Below are 17,175 nucleotides of genomic sequence, written 5' to 3' on the forward strand. Positions count from 1 at the left end.
TATACTATGACAATCGACCACACCCCAAGAACTGGTATATATAATGGTAGATCACCTAAAATAAGATACGAGATATACAAAACAAATTACTAGTACTTCCTGAAGGTGAGGAGCACAAGAAGAAAGAGAGATGGATGGTGGTGTATGGCAGTATGTCAACCATCAAGTAATAGATTAAGCTTGAAGAAGTACTTGGTAGTGAGGAGGGAAGAGACATGTGTCCAACAGCAATAAGGGAAAGGAAGCTGATATTTATGTGATTTGGTAGTATAATATTTTTATCATTGTCATTATTGTTATCGTTATTATAGTATGATGGAAGGTGTAGGTATGATGAGGGCGGCCGGCGGACCACCGACTCTTCGACGGCCGTATGTGGTTGACTTGTTCTGGTGGCTGCCGAAAGAGAAGGGGGATGATATGGACTGGGTTGACGCGACGAGTTTGTCTGTATGCTGCCGAGAGATGGAGACCCTGAAAGATCTTTAATACATTTCTTGGGCAGTGACTGCAGCAGGAGAATGGATGGGATGATGATGTGCATATAACACGCGGGATTTGTTATGGTTGAAAATAATTAAAAGATTTTTAGATTTTCTTTCTATTTCTACTCTAAAAAGAAAATATATTTATGTGCTCACACAAATGGTTGTGCGCAATTGCTTCCATTGTGATTTGGAAGTTGAATCACTGTGGGAACAAAATTGCTGTTTGTGGGCGCTTAAAAAATGTTTTTGTTTTCTTGTTGGTGGGAGGATAAATGCCAAAGTGGGAGGGAATCGCTTCCGGTCGAACCGCGTGGAATGGCCAACAGCAGCGAGACTTTGAGATGGGTGCTGAAGGTCAGATCGGCGTAAGTGGGGAAGGCGGGGGAGGCAAATCTTTACAAAGCACGTGCGCGGGGGGCGGCCCTCGAGAGTCGTGCGGATGGCCAGATCGGCGTGCGTTGGATCTCAAAGTCCACGCGTGCGGTCTCGTCTCATTGCGGGACCCGCCTGAGAGGCCAATCTAAAAAGAATTTGCGCGGCGGGCCCCACTCCACCGACCGTGTCCGGGAGTCAAAATATCTGCCTCGCCCTCTTTTTCCCTCCCTCTTAAGGCGCCGCTGCTGCACCACCCCGGAGAGTCACGAGCCACAGCATACAACACGACCACGGCAACTCTCTCTCTCTCCCCCTTCGCCTACTTCCTGCAAGCCACCCACATCTCCCGCGGTTCCCGGCCGTCAGCTCTCCATCCCTCTTCTTTGACCGGGGATTTGGACTTTCTTCCGTTGGAACAATCTCCTGGGAGCGGGCGGCTGGCTGTGTATGGAGTCGGAGAAGAACGGTGGGAGTCGCGGGAGAAGAGAGATGGGGAAACTGCAGCTCGTGGTGCCCGAGGGCACGCGGCGAATTCCACCGCCGCTGGGGAGCTGGGAGGCGACTAGGCCGCTCAAGAAGATTAGAAGCCCGGACCGGCACCGCTCTCCCTCATCCTCTTCCATCTCGTACTCCTTCGACGCGCTCTCTCCGGCCTGTTCCCCCCGGCCTTTTACATCTTCGAGGCCGATCTTTCCTTTCGCTTGCGAGGGTCCTCAGCCCGTTCTGTACGCGCCACCCACCCTGCCTCTCCCCATTTCGAATCAGTTTCACCAGCAACAGCAGCAGCAGATGATATCTTTTGCGCGCAGTCATCCGTATCAAATTGGAGCTTATCCACCTTCTCCGTTGTTTATGACGGAGGGAGCGGCCCCGGTGGCGATGACTCGGCAGCAGCAGCAGATGTATCAGGAGCAGCTACTGAAGTACTGGAGCGAGTCGCTACACCTCAGCCCGCGGGGCCACTTTTCGGGGCAGGAGAGGAGGCGAACGCCGTCTTCGGTGTATGCCGGATTCTTCCGGCCTCCGATGCTACCCTCTGTCTCAGCCCCGACGAAGCTGTACCGCGGCGTACGGCAGCGGCACTGGGGGAAGTGGGTGGCGGAGATCCGCCTTCCGAAGAACCGCACCCGCCTCTGGCTCGGCACCTTCGACACTGCGGAGGACGCCGCCCTCGCGTATGACCGCGAGGCATTCAAGCTCAGGGGCGACAACGCGCGGCTCAACTTCCCCAACCTCTTCCTGGGCAAAGGCGGCGGTGGCGGTAGTAGCAGAGTTGAGGCTTCATGTTCTTCCCTCTCGTCCTCTGCTCCTGCCACTCCGCAAGAATCCAAGCAACACCAACAGCAGGACGAGCCCAGGCAATCAAACATTCCATCTGCCGTAGCTGAGACTACAACCGGTGGCACGACCAGCTCTGTGGACTCCCCATCGGTACTGTGCAAACCCATCGGAAGCGAACCCGCGGCATTCGGAACAACGGAATCCACGCCGCAGCCGTCGGAGATGGTATGGGAGGACGCCGATGCAGCATGGTTCAGCACCTGGGGTCCGGGGAGCTCCGTGTGGGACGACATCGACGGAGCTAACAGCCTGCTCTTCCAATCCCCCCTCATCAGCATCGCTGAGTCCGACATGGACTGCTCCAGTTGTACACCAGCATGTCAGGAGACTGCCACCACCTCTGCTTCTTCCAATCCTTATTCTCCCTCCTTGTTTATGTGGAAGGAGTGATCACACACACTCTATCACTATTCATCATTTTAGGAGCTTAGAGAACTCACGCACGCAGGACAGTTGATTTGGGTAGGAACAGTTCACTGGTTGCAGATTTTATGGGGCAGCCTGTGAACATACAAATCTGATCTGCATGCCAAGGGATATGATTTAGAGCATAGACATTCCTCAGTGCTCTTTCATACATCCTTCTGCTGCTGCACTTCAGATGCCAATGGATCCCTGTTTTGGCTGCTTTTTTTCCAAGCCACAACAGTAGCAGGGCACCTTCTGGTTTCTCCACACTCTTAGTTGATCCTTGCACTTCTTATAGATCTTTTCACACTCATGTCGCTTGTAGTCGTCGTATGCATGTAGAAGAAGTCATTGTAGTGGGTGATGAGGAAGGAGAAACGGAGACGATTTGGAGTTCTCCGTTCCTTCCTTTACAGGGGTCGGAATCGTCACCCATGCTTTGTTGTTCTTCAAAGTCAAACATTCAGCTTACGTGGCCTCCTTTTGTGTTGATCAGCAACAGTGGGACGTTCTGTTTTCTTGCCACCTCCTTTTCATGGATTGAGTAGAGTGAAGGATACGGAGCTTCGAAGACGACAACATGTTCTTCATGACTCCATAAAATATTAGAAAATTACGAAAAAATCCACCCCCCTTGTGAAGCAGAAACCCACCGATAAATATTTTAAGAACGATATATAATTTAGTTGGATTATTAGACAACTTAAAAGTTGAAATAAAATATTTAAACTCACGCTCTTGACGTCTTAATTAATATTTTGATTGGGTTATAATAATTGGATTACTTAGAGGTTTTCATATAATAATGAGATGTTGAACACGTGTCGGCGAAATATTGGTCAGGAAGACGACTCTGAATGATGAGGAGATGTTGAACTCTACATTTCATAAGGTAGAATTAAATTTAAATTTTTAGAAAAGAAATACTAATATAGGGATATAAATAATCTGGGATGAAGAGATGACGACTTAAAACGACTCTAGACAAAGAAAACGCGATTTATGGCGCGAGAAATACTTGGGTACGACGAGACTGGTTAGTGAAACTGGTCCAAAAAATGGCGTTATGTCAAATCCGTGTCTCTGTAATAGTGACGAGATATGTCACGAAGGAACGCGAACGCGGACTTCCAAGAACGCCAAGAAGCCACCGTAGAAGAAGTCCCTCTTCCCCCAAACCCACCAACACGGCACTCTGCTCTTCCAAGATCACCGCGGTCTCCCAGAGGCGGTGGCAGCCATGGCGAGGGGCGCGCGGTACTCCCGGACGCTCCTCGGCCGGAGATCCTCCTCGTTCACGCTGATTCTGGCCGCCCTCTTGACCGCGTCGGTCGTCCTCCTGATGCTCCTCGCCTTCGGAATCTTCTCGCTCCCCGTCGGTTCCGACGACCGCGCTAAGCCCGACCTCCGCCCCCGTCGACCCGTCCACGAGGCGTACGTTAAGCTTTTGCTCTCGGTTGTAATTGCGTGAGGAGATCGATCGGACCTGTTGGCGTTTCGCCACGGATCTACGGGCTCCTTTTGCTATTGGGCGCTGATTGTGTTTTCGGATTTTGCAGGAAGGATGAAATGGGGCAGATAGGGGATCAGTGGACGGAGATGCTCTCGTGGGAGCCTAGGGCCTTTATATACCACAATTTTCTGGTTGGTTTCCTTCATGTTCTGCTTTCCTCCTTTTATTACTGTTCCCTGGTTCTTCTGTTACATTTGTTGGAATGCGTGACAGAATCCGTTTGTTGAAAGGTGCAATATATATGCTGCTTCTGAATCTAATTAGTAATGAGGTCTGTTCTAAGACTGGGAAGAAACCGGAATAGCAGTAATTGCTTGTATTCTGCTTGATTGTGAAAGATTAGCTTCATTTATGGATCCGTCAGATGGTGGAATTTCCACCGTTTGTTTCCTCTCTGCAGAGAGATTCTCCTAATCTATCCGTGAGTTTGCACAAATGAGTTACAATTGTTCCGGTCATGCCTTATGGAATTCTTTGTCCCAATGAAAGGCTGCTGAGAGAATTAGGCTACTTATCTGACGACCTTTGAATCTATTGATGAAGTAGCATCTTTGTCACATATCTCAATGCTTGTGAGTTCTTTGATATCATGGTCAGATTGAATGCCTCCAAATCCTTTGATAATTGTTGTCAACTGATTGTGCATTGGCTTTATCTTTATTCTCAGTTCCAAAACCAATTTATCATCACCTTTACAAGAAATCTGCGGCTAGAAGTTTATTTGCTGATACAGTGCACTTACCCAAGAATATCAACCACTAAGGAACTATAGTTTAGAAAATTTGCCTCATTTATCTTCCCTTTGTGAATATTTAAGATCTCCAGTGCCCATATCTTTATTAGGCCACTTCCAAGATCATCTTCAAAGGTATTCTTGACTTTCTTTTGTGATGAATCAGTACAGATTGACCTTTTATATGTGTCCTCGTAATTATTATCATGCTGACATGCATCAATATTATTGGTTTTCCACATCATCAAGTTTTTTATGTTGTTGCTGACTTAAGCTGTAAACTCTTGATTTTACCATCTTATGCTCTGTTGGTTCTTTGTTAAAGAAAAGCTTTTTCTTCTTGGAGATTCATATAGGGAATTTTATTTTGCTTTATTTTTGACATGTTTTTGGAAAAAAAATTGTGCTTCATATTTTTTTCATGCATAGACCTCTGTCTGTGATGTGGACCTATCCATCAAGCGTAGCATTACATCTGGCTTGTGAGACACCTCTGATCATTATTCATCCTTGGGCTAGTCTTGCTGCAAGTTTTGCTTGATTTACATAAACAAAGTTTCCATACATGGCATCCTTAGCTTTGTTACACTTATGGTGAGAAGGAAAGGCCAGATAAAAGAGAGCAATTAATTTCAAATATCTTTTTGTGCTGTTATCTTTTCAGTGGTGACTCAAGTTTTCTTTGTATGTTGCCTAGTTAGGCTATACATGTTATACCTTCAGCAAGGTTCATTAATGATATTCTATTGGAACTAATGGATGGTTTTGTATACAATTATATTAGTCCAAGAAAGAGTGTGACTATCTGATTGAGTTAGCAAAGCCTCACATGGAGAAATCAACAGTTGTTGATAGTGCCACTGGTCGGAGTAAAGACAGCAGGTTTGCATTTCACTGACTATCTTTTTATCAGACATTGTTCCCTAGTTAAATGTTTTCAGTAATAGTGTGTGTGTGTATATATATATATATATATATATATATATATATATATATATATATATATATATATATATATATATATATATTTTTTTTTTTTTTTTTTTTTTTTTTTTTTTTCAGGGTGAGGACGAGTTCGGGCATGTTTCTTAGAAGAGGAAAAGACAAAATTATCCATGCAATTGAGAAAAGGATAGCAGATTATACCTTTATACCTGTAGGTATGTATTCAGCATATTATACAAACTGAAGAACTTCATCGGTGGGTACTACAAAATTAATTCTCCTACTTGATGCACCATATTTTGGTCTTCTTGTGAGTATTTATAGCCAATGATTGTACAGTTTTTACTAATTTGTTTTGGGGCATTTGCAAAGTACTTCTAACATGTATGTCTTTGTTTGAAAATGATTTAAATCATTTGGCTCATATCATCCATAACTGACATATTTGAGTCCTCTTGGTCTGCTTTATTGTAAAGTATTACTTCTTTAAAAATATGTTATTTTGACTACTGGTATATGTAAAACTGTTATATGTAGAAGTTGCACTGAGTGTTTCGACTAGATACCATGTGCAGCTGAAATGCTTGTTCACACTGGTCATTATATACTGAAATGCCATTATCACAAAGTCTGATTGTGTAGCACTTGATTATAAACATCAGCATGATTTGTTTGATAATGTTACATATTGGGTTATCTTTTTGTCTTAAAAATGTCATAATATTTATTCACTGTGGAATTATAATAAACTTTAGAAGTATATAATTGTTTGACTTTTACACTATTAATGGTGGTATATATCAGCGCTTTAGTAAAATAGCAGTTCATCAAAGTGATCAAGCCGCTATTCTCTTTGCCAAAATAAATTATGCATTTCTATTCTAGTATCAGTTTCTCAAGGGTGCTTTTTTCGTCTTCAGATGCTTTTCTTTTTTCTTTCTTTTCTTTCTTATCTTATCTTTCACCTCAAATTTGGTTTTATATTTTTACAGAACATGGCGAGGGTCTTCAGGTTCTCCATTATGAAGTTGGTCAGAAATATGAACCGCACTATGATTATTTTAATGATGAATTCAACACCAAGAATGGGGGTCAACGTATTGCTACCCTTCTTATGTATCTGTAAGAATCATCCCCTCATTATACTTTGGAAACTGATAACATTGTCAGTAAGCTGGTGCAGTTCTCATGCAATTTCTAACATATTTTCTTTCATTTGCAACTATTTCTGTTGCTCAGTTCTGATGTTGAGGAAGGTGGTGAAACTGTGTTCCCGTCTGTGAAAGTAAATAGCAGTTCTTTACCGCGGTATAATGAGCTATCAGACTGTGCAAAGCAGTGTCTTTCTGTTAAACCAAAGATGGGAGATGCATTACTCTTCTGGAGCATGAGGCCAGATGCCACTCCAGATCCATCAAGTTTGCACGGTTAGTTGAATGGTGTTTGGCCACCTGAGTGAAGTTTCAATTTCCAGATGTATTTGAAACGTTCAGAATGTTATTGCACTCATTGCAGGTGGATGTCCTGTTATTAAAGGAAATAAGTGGTCTTCTACAAAGTGGATGCGCATGCATGAGTACAGGGCTTAGCTACCAAACTAAACAAGGTACTGTGTTCCATCCTCGTGTCTTGATGCCTACACTAGAAAGAAAGTTGAGCGTATTGCAGATGAACATATATATATATATATATATATATTACATAACTTCCAACACTCCGATCATTTTTTGTTGGAACCTATCATAAGTCTTCTGTGGAGCTAACTTTGTGGTCCTCAACTCCTCAAATCCTATGACCACAATGAATCATAATGCCACCAATTACATATGGGTATTTTGATAGACAAGTTATCATTTTCAACTAATCATTGGATGTCCGACTGCCCCGACCCATCCATGTGAAATCGTCATTTCCTGGGTCTTATTTATGTTTGATTAGTTTATGGGACGATGGTATGTATAAACCGAGATGCTAGCAGGCAAGTTGACCTTTCAAGTTAATGATTTTTATTTATAGCACGTAGATGTAAATTTACTCTGTAGTTTGTGACTAATTGGTTTTCACAAGCATTGCTGATGAAATGCGTAAATAAACATGGGTTGCGTTTTTAAAGTTCTGTAATCATTTCTTCTTTCATGTAACCAAAGAAAAAAAAAAATCAAGAAGTTGCATATTGAAGTACTTAATTGCATGTTTTGATTAGAAACTTCAATGATTTTTCCCATTTGTATACTAACATTGTAACCCCTCCAACCCAGCAGAAAGTTGAGTACGGAACAATATCGCAATTCTATAAAATTTTCAGTAAGAATGCATGACCAGAACCAGAATAAATAATTATCACATAATAATTGTTATATAATTCAATTCATAATCAATGAATCTATAAGATATTAATAACGTAACTCAATCTATGCATAAGACATTCAATATATTCAACAACCTCTTAAGAGTCATAACCTTTCAATTCAATTAACATATATACATATACAAAGTAATCTTAATGGATAGTGATTTTAATGGAATAATTACATAATTCAATCAAGAATTGATCAATGATGCTTTTGCTGTGTAACTTTAAAAAAATTTAGAGATGATTATATGAGCAAACCATAACTCAGTATATAATGTGACTCACAAGCTGATCAAAATTTATTATAAATAAATATTTTAAAAAATAAATGAATTTTTGGTGCATTCAAAACACACCTTTGAAATATGCATAGATATCAAATATTTTTCTTATTCTCATACAGAAACTTAAATTTTATATGCATTGCAAAATCATTACTTATTAATATAAAATGTTTAATACCAAATCTTTTTTCATATTTATACAGTTTACAAACAGTAATTTTCATATACGTTTCGAATCATGTCTTCTTAACAATACTTTTCCAAACAAGATGCATTTAAATATATTTCCATAAAGTAAGCATAAGTATAATTAATGTCACGTATCAAAGCATAAACATTATTGTACAAAGAATATTATTTATATAAATATAGTTAAAGAGTTCATAAATATAAATATAATAAGATGTACAATCATAGTAATATCATTAGATGTAGTCATATTATATCCCCATGACAAGATTTAGAATCATGTTTGACCCCCATGATATAAGTAACATATATCTCCTTTTGTTATGATCCAAAAGAAATTAATTTTTGAACAAACACCAATGTATATCCTTGTTGATAGGGTTGAGATCATAATCAAACTGATCAGACAACTATCATTTTACTAAGAACAACATATCAATTTCTTTCACACAAAATTAGACATTTTATTAAAATTTTCTGTATATTATTCTAAAACTAATGCATCATTTCAAAACCAATAGTATTTATATATTTTTCAATACTTTTCCAAGATAATGATTGAATAGATAATTTCATAAGACTCAGATAGCATAAATTAATTTATGCTTATAACATAACAAATCCTTTCATAATATTTTTAGATAATAAAATGACTTATAATATATGTCAATCATAAATATTTATAAATATCAAACACATACATTTATATTTTTAAAAATAAACTAGACGGAATCATCAAATACTTACTCAAATTACATATCCTCCATGTAAACATGCAAGTCAGCTCCTTCCTCTCATTTTCTTATTTTTTTAACATCATTTTCCTCATTTTATTTTCTTCACAATATAAGCATCCCATTATCAACTAACATTATGATTCATCCATCTATAATCTAAAATATTGTTGAATCTCGGATTTTGATGATGAAGTCAATTGTCATTTGTTGTCTAATCTATGTGTTGAGATAAGTGTGCAGGATTAACTACGATGAAAGTCAGACAAGCAGCAGGAGTTGCGCCGGAGTCAAGATCATGATCACATTGGGAGTTCGAGAGTTCGACGGAAGTTCGGACGGTCGTCGGAGGTTCTGCGAGAACAAATCCGAGAAGTCCGGAAGCTTGCCAAGCGAAGCTCGTCGGAACTCGCCAAGTGGATCGTCGCAAAATCCAGGAGTTTGCCGGAAGTCCGCAGAAGCATCACCGAGGGTTCATCGGATGATCGACGGAAGTTCGCCGGAAACTCGCCGGAAGAAGCGATTGACGTACCGAAGCAAAGCTGCAGAAATTGTCTTAGATTTAATCGTAGTTAGCACGTTGATTAAGTTAGAAATGGGAGGTGATCCTATTAGCTTAATCCTGGGGCAATTGGGCCCCTAAAGAACTCAGATTGGGTCGAATGGTTCAACCCATTCGGACCCAAGTTGCTGTGGGCGGTGCAACCGCCCCAGCCAAGAGGTGCAACCGCCCAGGGCTCAGTCTCTAAGCGAGACTGGGCGGTGCAACCTCCTCTGTCAAGAGGTAGCACCGCCAGAGCTCAAGTTTCGAGCTCTGCCAAGAGGTGCAACCACCGAGCTCGGTCTTCGAGCTCTGGCAGAGAGGTGCAACCTCTCTGGACAGGAGATGCATCGCCTGAGCTCGGTCTTCGAGCTCTGGCAGAGAGGTGCAACCACCTCTGGCAGAGAGGTGCAACCTCTCTGGTCAGGAGATGCACCGCCTGAGCTCGGTCTTCGAGCTCTGGCAGAAAGGTGCAACCACCCCTGACAGAGAGGTGCATCCGTCTGAGCTCAGTCTTCGAGCTCTGCCAGGCGGTGCAACCTCTCCAGTCAAGAGGTGCAACCGCCTGATCCCGGAATTCCAGGATTTGATCGTTTTGAGCTCCAAATTTGAACTGGGTTAGGGCCTATAAATACCCCACCCGTTCAGCACAGAAAGGATACTGATCCACTCCGAATTCCTGATCTTTTCTGTGATTCTAAGAGCTCAAAATTGTGTAAAGTCCAAAAGTTCTCCTCTTTCTGTTCTTCAAAGTCTTGAGTTGTAAAGAGAGGAGAGAAAGGATCTGTAAAGGTTGTCTCCTGAGCCTGTCAAAAGGAGAGAAACTGTAAAAGGGCAGTTGGCCTTCACCTATTGAAGGAAGGCCTCTAGTTGACGTCGGCAACCTCATCGGTGGAGGAAGCCAAAAGTGGAGTAGGTCAAGACTGACCGAACCACTCTAAATCTCTGGTTTGCGTTTATTTTTTAGCACTTTATCATTACTGCAAACCTCCTACATAGCTACTGCCCTCTGCGCTTTTACGAATGATTCTCTAAGTTCAAATCTTTCCGAATCTGCATTGAGACGTAAATCGGTGTTTTCGTACGATCTTTACATCGCAGTTTACGCTTACGCTTTGATTCCGTTCATAACTGCGAACTGCTTTCTGCACATTCACAAAAAGATTTTCAAAGTTCAGTTTCTGCGTTTAGACGTAAAACCACGTTTAGACGCAAAACTGCGTTCAGACGCAAAACTGCGTTCAGACGTAAAACTGCGTTTAGACGTAAACTGCTCTTAGACGCAATCTGCGCTTAGACGCAAACTGCGCTTAAATACAAACTGTGAATCGACTTTTGCATCATAATAGATTTTATTGAACGAACACACCTTTCGGTTTTAAATTGCTGTAAGATTTTCGCTGCACTAATTCACCCCCCCCCCTTCTCTTAGTGCTCTAGATCCTAACAAATATAAATCTAATTAATAGACACATAAGATAATTCAAAATCATATCTCATGTAATTTTTCTGGACTTGATCTAAATCCATTTGGTATCAAAACAAGTCATCGAACCATTTTTTTCCTTTTTATTTTTTCTTCTTCTCTTGCTTTTTTTTTTCTCTCGCCCATTTCCTCTCATTTATTTTTTTCTATTCTATTTTTTCTTCCTTTTTCTTTCTTTGTCTCCTTCCGATATCCTCTCTCTCTCTCTCTCTCTTTTCTTCTCCATTTTTTTTCTTTTTTCTAATCTCCTTTCACTTCTTCTTCTTCTTCTTCTCTTCTCCTTTTACTTCTTCCCACAGCCGAGACCTCTTTCCTCTTTCTCCCATTTCTCCCTTCTCTTCTTCTCTTTTCTTTCTCTTCTCCTTCTCTTTCCTTCCTCTTCTCGCTCCTCTTTTCTTCCTCTCTTCTTCTTCTTCTCCGATTCCTTCTCTGTTTCCCTCTTTCTCTCCCACCCGCTCCCACGCAGCCTCTGTTTCCTCGCGAGGGAGAGGTGGCGAGAGGAAAAACCCTTATCTTTTGCAATTTATTCCCTGTAATTTCTGTATTAACACTTAGGTCATCAAATAAATTTTGGGCTATTACAAACCCTTCCCATCATATATATATATATATATATATATGATGGGAAGGGTTTGTAATAGCCCAATAAGTTTGTCCAGTATGGATTTGATATGCGTTGCCAAGTGGCATCTTATTTCTACAGTCTCATCTCCCTCGGAATGAAATGGCCATTGTGAAGCAACACCATAAAATTACAGTCAACCCACCATCCAACTGCCTCCTTCTCGATCGCCCTCGCAGCTGAAGCGATTAATAACACACAAGTGGAAGGAGCGAGCGCGAGAGAGGGCGAGAAAGAGACCGAAGAGATGTCGTTGGAGTTCGATGCCTTCGGCAACGACGTCGAGGAGGAGGAGGCGGTGGGCCCGGGATCCGCCGCCGCCCGCCCATTCGACGACGGGTACCTCGGCTACGACCCCGGCCTCTCCTCCCAACGCTACGAGGATTACTCCTCCTTCGCCGCCGACGAGGACTCCAAGGATCCAGTCGACGATAACCTCCCCCCCGCCTCCGCCGGGTTTCCCAGCGACATGTCCGGCGGCGGTGGAGGAGAGTACGGGTTCCACCCCGTGGATGCCCCCGTCCACCACCACCACGGGGGCGGCGGGAGCATGCCGGATTCGCCGGAGGGGTATGGCTTCTCGTCCGCGCCGTCCGCGTTCGCGATGCCAGAGGCCGAGGTAAAGGCCTATGGGGCGGAGGAGAACGGCGAGATCTTCACCTCGGACGGGCCGATCCTTCCTGAACCGGACCAGATGCGGGAGGAGGGGTTCCTCCTCCGCGAGTGGCGCCGGTGAGCGTTTCTACTTTTAGATGAAGCTCCATTCTGCTACTTATATTTCAATTGCGTTGGCTTAATTCCTTCGTGTAACGGAGGTTGACGGAAGTTTTCTTGGATGATAGATCTAATTTGAATAATGCCATGGACTGATATGGTTTCTCTTCTAGTCTGATAGCTTAGTTCTGTTTGGTGCATTGATCTCTGATTCTGTTATGCCCCTTTTGTAGGTCAGTGATCTCGCCAATTGTTAGTTCTATATGAACATTAGTTTGAGCTAATGGTTTCTTGTTGTGATAGCCTTTCTGATCTGAACTTTGAATGACTTTCATTTTCTTTTCTTTTTGTTGCTAAGCTTTCATCTTTGCATTTCTATTAATTGGATATTAACTTGTATTCTTGGAATCAGCTATTATTACAAGCAAATAAACAGAGTTTATAGATGTTACCTGCAAAATTCAGACAGATTTTCTTCAATTACTCTCCCGATCAAGCATCTCTTTGATCTGTTTCTTTTATTGATTTTGTTGGTTTTATTCATTTGCCTTTCAGCATTAATTTGTTGAGCTGTTTTAAGAGTTTCATTAGCTTGTTAACTTCATGGTAGTAGATGGTTATGATCTGGAGTCTCAATTATTTTATGAGCTGCCATCATAAAGTATGGTGTGCAATCCTTTTGGTAGTTCTCTTTAGGTTGTGCAAGCATATCAAGTCTCTAATATATAGATGCAACTTTATGTGCTTGTTTTGGTTGCAGATGTTTACCTTAGTCCTGTTTACTGTTCCAGTTTATAAGTCCTATTTATCTTGACATCTGTGATTGACATGCCTTAAGGGTGGTCTTCTTCTTTCACAACATTTTTCTTTGTCACAGTATCATCCTCTGTAATGAAGTTTTTCAGCAAAATGATTCATCAATCATTTTGAGATCTAGAAAACGTACACTTAAAATACATGGACTTCGGTTAAGTGTTAATTATGGATGTGATATCATACAGGAGTATCCACCATGATAGATCATCTACAGAGAAGCTTCATAATTGAATTACACCAAAATAAATACGTTAGCAGTCAGATCAGCCAAATTTTGCCATAGTTCTATGCACTCTAAATGTATATATTTAGGGTATTCTTATATTTCTGCGACTATTGGAACTTGTGAATTGCTCTCACTAGGAAAAGAACTAAGATGTCCTTGGTCCTTTCAAGTCGTAATTATTCCGACTCGAAGACAGATAGATAGTATTATAGGCTTTGTCTTGTGGTGCATTTATGGCACTGGAAACAGTGAAGCTACTTGTGAAGTCCTAAAATGATAAGAGCTTGTTGTTACTTATTTTCCATTGGTGATTTTCTTGTGTGCTTCTGCTATTTATGTATTGGTCCATGCATCATATGAAATTATTATACTAAAAATTCAGTTTTTGCACATAATTCAATTTTTTTTTTCTTTTGTTCTGCTCGAATCAATGTCAAGATAAACTTTACGTTCTATTTTTGTTAGATTAGCTGCCATGAATACATAAGTTCAGCTCTTTAAATTTGGTTTTGGTCCTATTCCTTACCCTACATTAGTGGAAACCTTGTGGATGGACCATCTTTCATCTTTTTTTTTTTGGTCCTTTTCACTAGTCAACAAAATTCAAGCATCAGAAAGTCTATGTTCTAAACTCTTAGACTTCTTTTCTCATCATTGATATCCGCTTTAATGTTACTTAATCTGCTGGTGTAAGGCATCAGGAGTATTCTGTTCTGTTCTCAAACTCAGCCATATCTTTCCAAGTTTTGAGGTTCTTTTCGTTGTCAAATACAACAGAAACAACAATAAGACAAAAAATCCATTTGTTTATTGTTGGCTATGATCAATATATATGAACATATAACTAAGTGCATAAGTTGTCTTGTTTTGTTCAAAGGTCATGTTTTACGAAGAAAATTCACAATAATGTATATGTGTACTTTTCATATTCTCGTTTTTGTTCTTTTATCTGCTAATTGCTTTCTGATGACCTTGCTGGAATCACATTTTTACACTGACATAGATTGTTGTATGTCATTCACTTGTTGATGACTTTCTTGTGTGGCCTTTTGCCAGAATTTATATCCAGTTTTAAATAGTTTTGACTTATGGATCTTGTTCCTTTTTTTGGTTGATCCGGCACTAATGTTTATATATGAGGGACATATTCTTTGTCATCAAAGTAAAATGAGTATTGAAACAAGGCTTTCAATTAAAACTCAAGCCAGTGTTTGGTTTAGTGTCAAGGAGGATTTGGTTATTGGCTTGACCTGCCAGACTCTAGAATTAAGAAGCGATAAGTTAAACCTATCACAGTGCTTTAACCTGGATAACTTGGGATAAAATAACCCATCAAAATAGTGGGTTAAAGAAATAAATCCATTAGCAACCAAATGCAAACTTTGTTATAGTTAATTAGCAGGGTCAATATAGTGTAAACTGATTGTTTGATCTCAAATCAAATGTAGTCTAAGAGTAAACCCTGCAACTTTTATAGCCTTTCTTGGATAATTTGTTGGTGTTACTTCAAGTAGTATTAATAAATGTGTTAAACATTCAGCCAAAATACTATGCAACTTGAGGAGAAAGAGAGAAAGGAGAAAGAACGTCGAAATGAGATTATTTCTGAAGCTGAAGAATACAAGCGTGCTTTTTATGAGAAGAGGAAGTTGAACTGTGAAACAAACAAGACACAGAACAGAGAGAGAGAAAAGGTTAAAATACTTTTTCTTGCCCCTCATGATCCTTCTTTTTACTTGATTGAAAATTTGCTATATTATGATCTGAATTCTTCATCTAAACCGTAATCTTTTGTTTGTGACCAGCTATATTTGGCCAACCAGGAAAAGTTCCATGCAAATGCAGATAAACAGTATTGGAAAGCAATTGCGGAGCTTGTCCCTCATGAGATAGCCAACATCGAAAAGAGGAGAGGAAAAAAAGAGCAGGATAAGAAGCCTTCAATCACTGTGATCCAGGGTCCTAAACCTGGGAAGCCCACTGATCTTTCCAGGATGCGCCAGCTATTGGTGAAGCTGAAGCATACTCCCCCACCACACATGAAGCCACCACCACCACCTGCACCGGAACCAGCCAAGGATGCCAAAGATGGTGCTGCTGCTGCTGCGGCTAAACAAACCTCATCACCAGCCAAGGATGCCAACGACGGTGCTGCTGCTGCAGGAAAACAACCCTCATCACCGGCTAAGGATGCCAAAACTAATGGAACCACTGCCTCACCAAAGGAAGAGAGCCCCAAGTTAGAAGAGCAAGCAGACAAAGCGCCAGCACCGACCCCCGATGCTTGAATCCATAAAATTGCATTGACTTAACCTATCTGGCTAGAACTGTTGATTTCATCCTCTAGAATAAGGTGTTAAGGTTCAATCTGGTTCAATCTGCTCTTAATTCTTCCAGTTGATGGACCCTCATGTTATGATTGGGTCATTGAAATTTGCTTAGCAGCATAATATCTATTTATTTTACTTAACGGGTTGTAATATTTTTTTTATCCGTTGGACATCTTGGGGCTGACGGGATGCATGAACTTTTGATTATTAGTTCTTGTGCCTCAAATTGATGGGCATGAACTTTTAATTTTTTTGTTGATGGACATGCTCCGTGGCTTTTTGGTTCTATTAGCCGCACTGTTTTATATGACAAAGGATAGTCTCCTGTACGAGTCGATCATCTTATGATCACGTTCAGATAAAGATTCTTAAGGTTAAAAGGCTTTTTGCTACCTTGTGCAGGTTAACCTTTTGGTTCTAAAAGAGATCAAATTTCGCGAACAAGACTGGAACTGGATCTGCATACTTGAAGAGACCGCGAATGGCATTTATTCGGCCGCTGCATCTGGCTCCTTGCCTGTTCCTCATTCAATGGCTTTATGGTTTCGACGAACAGAGTTAAAAGCACTAGGACAAAACATTTGCCCCACAGTATTAACTCGGAGAGATAATGCAGACCCCTGTGCACTTAATTACAGAAGATGTTTAACTCCAGCAATGACAGGTCCGTTTGGTTGGACTCGGAACGGCTGGATGGGCACGTAATCTCAGCCGTTCGTTGCCACCGAGTGGCAGCGGATCGAATGAGCTCGCTGTTGCTGTCCTTTCACAGTGCACTTCGGATACGAACTGTTCCCGACGTACAATACTCTCTTCGCCAGCACACCGCATGAGCATACGATTAATCCCATCTAATGTCCTTTTTTTCCGCCCTCAAAGTTCCATACGTAACCATCCCAAATAATATATTTTCTATTTTCGAATTTTCCCTTCCTCGGCGACAGCCAGGTAATCCCGCTCTCCAGGCTCCGGAAGAAGATAAAGAAGATAGCGGAGGGGCAGTGGTGTTTGATTTCAGTGGCAAACAACGTCCAATCTCCTCGTCTTCGATCGCAGCTCCTTAGGCGCTTCTTCGCG

The 17,175-nt window shown here is 41.3% G+C and overlaps 3 protein-coding genes across 3 annotated transcripts; all 3 read left to right on the forward strand.

The window, feature by feature from the left end:
• Nucleotides 1-724: 724 nt before the first annotated feature.
• On the forward strand, nucleotides 725-3,090 carry LOC103982684 (ethylene-responsive transcription factor ERF053). The gene has a single exon (XM_009399674.3). It carries the CDS (start codon nucleotides 1,311-1,313, stop codon nucleotides 2,592-2,594), a length of 1,284 nt encoding a protein of 427 aa, XP_009397949.2. The 5' UTR covers nucleotides 725-1,310; the 3' UTR covers nucleotides 2,595-3,090.
• A 635-nt stretch (nucleotides 3,091-3,725) lies between these two features.
• Nucleotides 3,726-7,821, forward strand: LOC135634761 (probable prolyl 4-hydroxylase 3). The gene is made up of 7 exons (XM_065145326.1): nucleotides 3,726-4,046; nucleotides 4,172-4,256; nucleotides 5,643-5,740; nucleotides 5,921-6,018; nucleotides 6,796-6,925; nucleotides 7,043-7,230; nucleotides 7,319-7,821. Exons 1-7 carry the CDS (start codon nucleotides 3,853-3,855, stop codon nucleotides 7,390-7,392), a joined length of 867 nt encoding a protein of 288 aa, XP_065001398.1. The 5' UTR covers nucleotides 3,726-3,852; the 3' UTR covers nucleotides 7,393-7,821.
• Nucleotides 7,822-12,125: 4,304 nt separating this feature from the next.
• On the forward strand, nucleotides 12,126-16,308 carry LOC135634769 (clathrin light chain 2-like). The gene is made up of 3 exons (XM_065145335.1): nucleotides 12,126-12,744; nucleotides 15,309-15,462; nucleotides 15,574-16,308. Exons 1-3 carry the CDS (start codon nucleotides 12,260-12,262, stop codon nucleotides 16,054-16,056), a joined length of 1,122 nt encoding a protein of 373 aa, XP_065001407.1. The 5' UTR covers nucleotides 12,126-12,259; the 3' UTR covers nucleotides 16,057-16,308.
• The last annotated feature ends 867 nt before the right edge of the window (nucleotides 16,309-17,175 follow it).

Source organism: Musa acuminata, chromosome BXJ3-4 (assembly GCF_036884655.1).
Source record: "Musa acuminata AAA Group cultivar baxijiao chromosome BXJ3-4, Cavendish_Baxijiao_AAA, whole genome shotgun sequence".
NCBI classification, from domain to species: domain Eukaryota; kingdom Viridiplantae; phylum Streptophyta; class Magnoliopsida; order Zingiberales; family Musaceae; genus Musa; species Musa acuminata.